This window comes from Aptenodytes forsteri, unplaced genomic scaffold (assembly GCF_000699145.1).
Source record: "Aptenodytes forsteri isolate BGI_AS27 unplaced genomic scaffold, ASM69914v1 Scaffold321, whole genome shotgun sequence".
NCBI classification, from domain to species: Eukaryota; Metazoa; Chordata; class Aves; order Sphenisciformes; family Spheniscidae; genus Aptenodytes; species Aptenodytes forsteri.
Window position 1 is genome coordinate 1908013 of NW_008795030.1, and position 1999 is coordinate 1910011.

Here is a 1999-nt window from a genome sequence, read left to right on the forward strand (position 1 = left end):
CGGTCAGGTACCCGCCGTTCCCAGCGTGCACCGCGCCACCTCACCTGGGCGGGGCGGGGCCTTCCCGTAGCTCCACGAAGGGGTTTTCCTCAGGCCGCTTCCCCGCTCCGACGCGCAGCGCGGCGGCAGCGCTTCCCTCCCGCCTTCCCCTCTCGCCCCCCTGAGCGATCATCCTGTACGCAGGCAGCAGCCGCTGCAGCAAGCAGGAACGCAGCGGTTCGTTGAACGGAGAAAACAAAAGGTTATGGCTGACCCATTACATCTCTGTAGAAAACCAACCCAGTCCTTCCAGCCTCTGTCCGCCGGCTGCACGTTAATAGTTCTGGCAGATTTGTTCTAAAGCAAGATGGTGGTGCTACACAGAGTCATTACACTTGGTGTGCGGTAGCTCTGTAACACGGGCACCTGCCTTTCCGCAGATACTCATGGATGTTCTGAGGGAGCACAAGGTACCACAAGCAGAAAAGCACCGCTCGGTACCATGTAGTGAACAGGAACAGCTCTCAGAACAGTTGTTTCACAGCTGAAGAAGGAAAACCCCAACCGTGCAAAGGTTTTTCTTTCAAAGCACAGCAAGGGTTCATTAATGAAACCAATCAATAGGAAGCGGCATCTGCAACAATTTATAGCCACAGCCAGTTAGAGGTGTTTCAGGTCCAACATCGCTCTCCTTGGGGACAAACCAGCACAAGGGACTAAGAAATGCTATCAAATCATAACCCTCCAGTTGCTGGGTGTTCTGCAAGACAGTGGAAAGTTTGCTCTCTTGTAGCACTGACCACCTCCTTGTCCTGTACACCACCCTGTACGAGCCCTGTCCTCAGCAACTACTCGGGCCTCCTCCCTGCACTAACCTTCCCTCTAATTGCAGAGCTTGTCTTGAGACCTGTACTATCCTGAGTCAGAAGCACACTTACATTTTCAGTGACCTTGTATTGAAGCTTTCCTAGTGCAGCGCTACTGCCAGTGCAGCTCTGTGACTGGTAGTAATAACACCAGAGCTTGATTAGACGAGGTATCAGTGGTTTTGTCATGATACGTCTGTGAGAGACTATGCAGTTTGAAAACCTGTAGTAGCTTCCACCCCACCATCTCTTGGCAGTCAACAACACTGCCAAGCCAAGGCCTTTGATTCCTGGCCTGCAAAGCACAGCGCTTCTTGGGTGGCACCGGGCAGCTTAGCGTCTGAGTTCGGCAGGAGCCGGGGCACTCAGCATCTTTCCTCAGATTTTCAGTTTAGAGAGGGTCAGCCCCGTGAAGTGAGTTGTTAAGATGCCTGACTCATTTACTGAGGACAATCTGCAAAAGCGATTTAACAGCACTGAGTCACCCTTAAAGCCCATTCATCAACAGTAGTGCTTCGAAGTGCTTTTTTTCCCTTTGCTGCTTAAATAAAACAGGGAAATTAAATGCAGAAACGACTGCTGATTTCTTGACTTGAATACTGCATTAATGTTAGATTTGCCTTTAACTTACACATCCTATTTAAAATGAAAGCTGGCGTTGTAGTTACATGTTTCCTGTATCTCCATATTCAGAATTTTGTTATCATTGGCTGTTCCTTTTAGGTGTCAAGATTTCCTCCAGTCCTTATAAACACTACAGGAAAGTAATCTCAAACTCAGAAAAAAAGGGATTTAATTCTCAATCAAAGAGATTTCAGTATAACCAAGTGAGTAACAAAAATGTTTGAAGTTTATGTCTTTGTTCTGAATTTTTTGCAACTCATAATGATCCTGTTTTGTAACAAGAATAGCAACTACGTTTAGATCAAGGTTGTTAAATTAACTTTGTAATCACAACTGATAACAGTATGAGAAAAGTGGTAATGCAGTATTATTGGTTTAAACCTTGAAATTACTCTCCATATAGCATCCTTGTCTCTACCATCTCCCCATCTCCCACCCACCCAGCCTTGGCCCTGGTCCCATTTCCAATCTTCCTGAGCTCCCCAGGACACATACATATATGTTGCATATCTTCTGAAATTCAGGAGCAA

The 1999-nt window shown here is 47.1% G+C and overlaps 2 protein-coding genes across 2 annotated transcripts in view; one reads left to right on the plus strand and one right to left on the minus strand.

The window, feature by feature from the left end:
- Positions 1-1999, minus strand: part of NIPAL3 (NIPA like domain containing 3) — a 26027-nt gene that overhangs the window by 16473 nt on the left and 7555 nt on the right. The gene's annotated exons all lie outside the window — the stretch shown is intronic.
- The window catches only part of STPG1 (sperm tail PG-rich repeat containing 1), a 15272-nt gene continuing 13698 nt past the window's right edge, over positions 426-1999 (plus strand). The window contains 2 exon segments of the mRNA XM_009276293.1: positions 426-483; positions 1569-1672. Coding sequence (XP_009274568.1) covers positions 426-483; positions 1569-1672 — 162 coding nt within the window.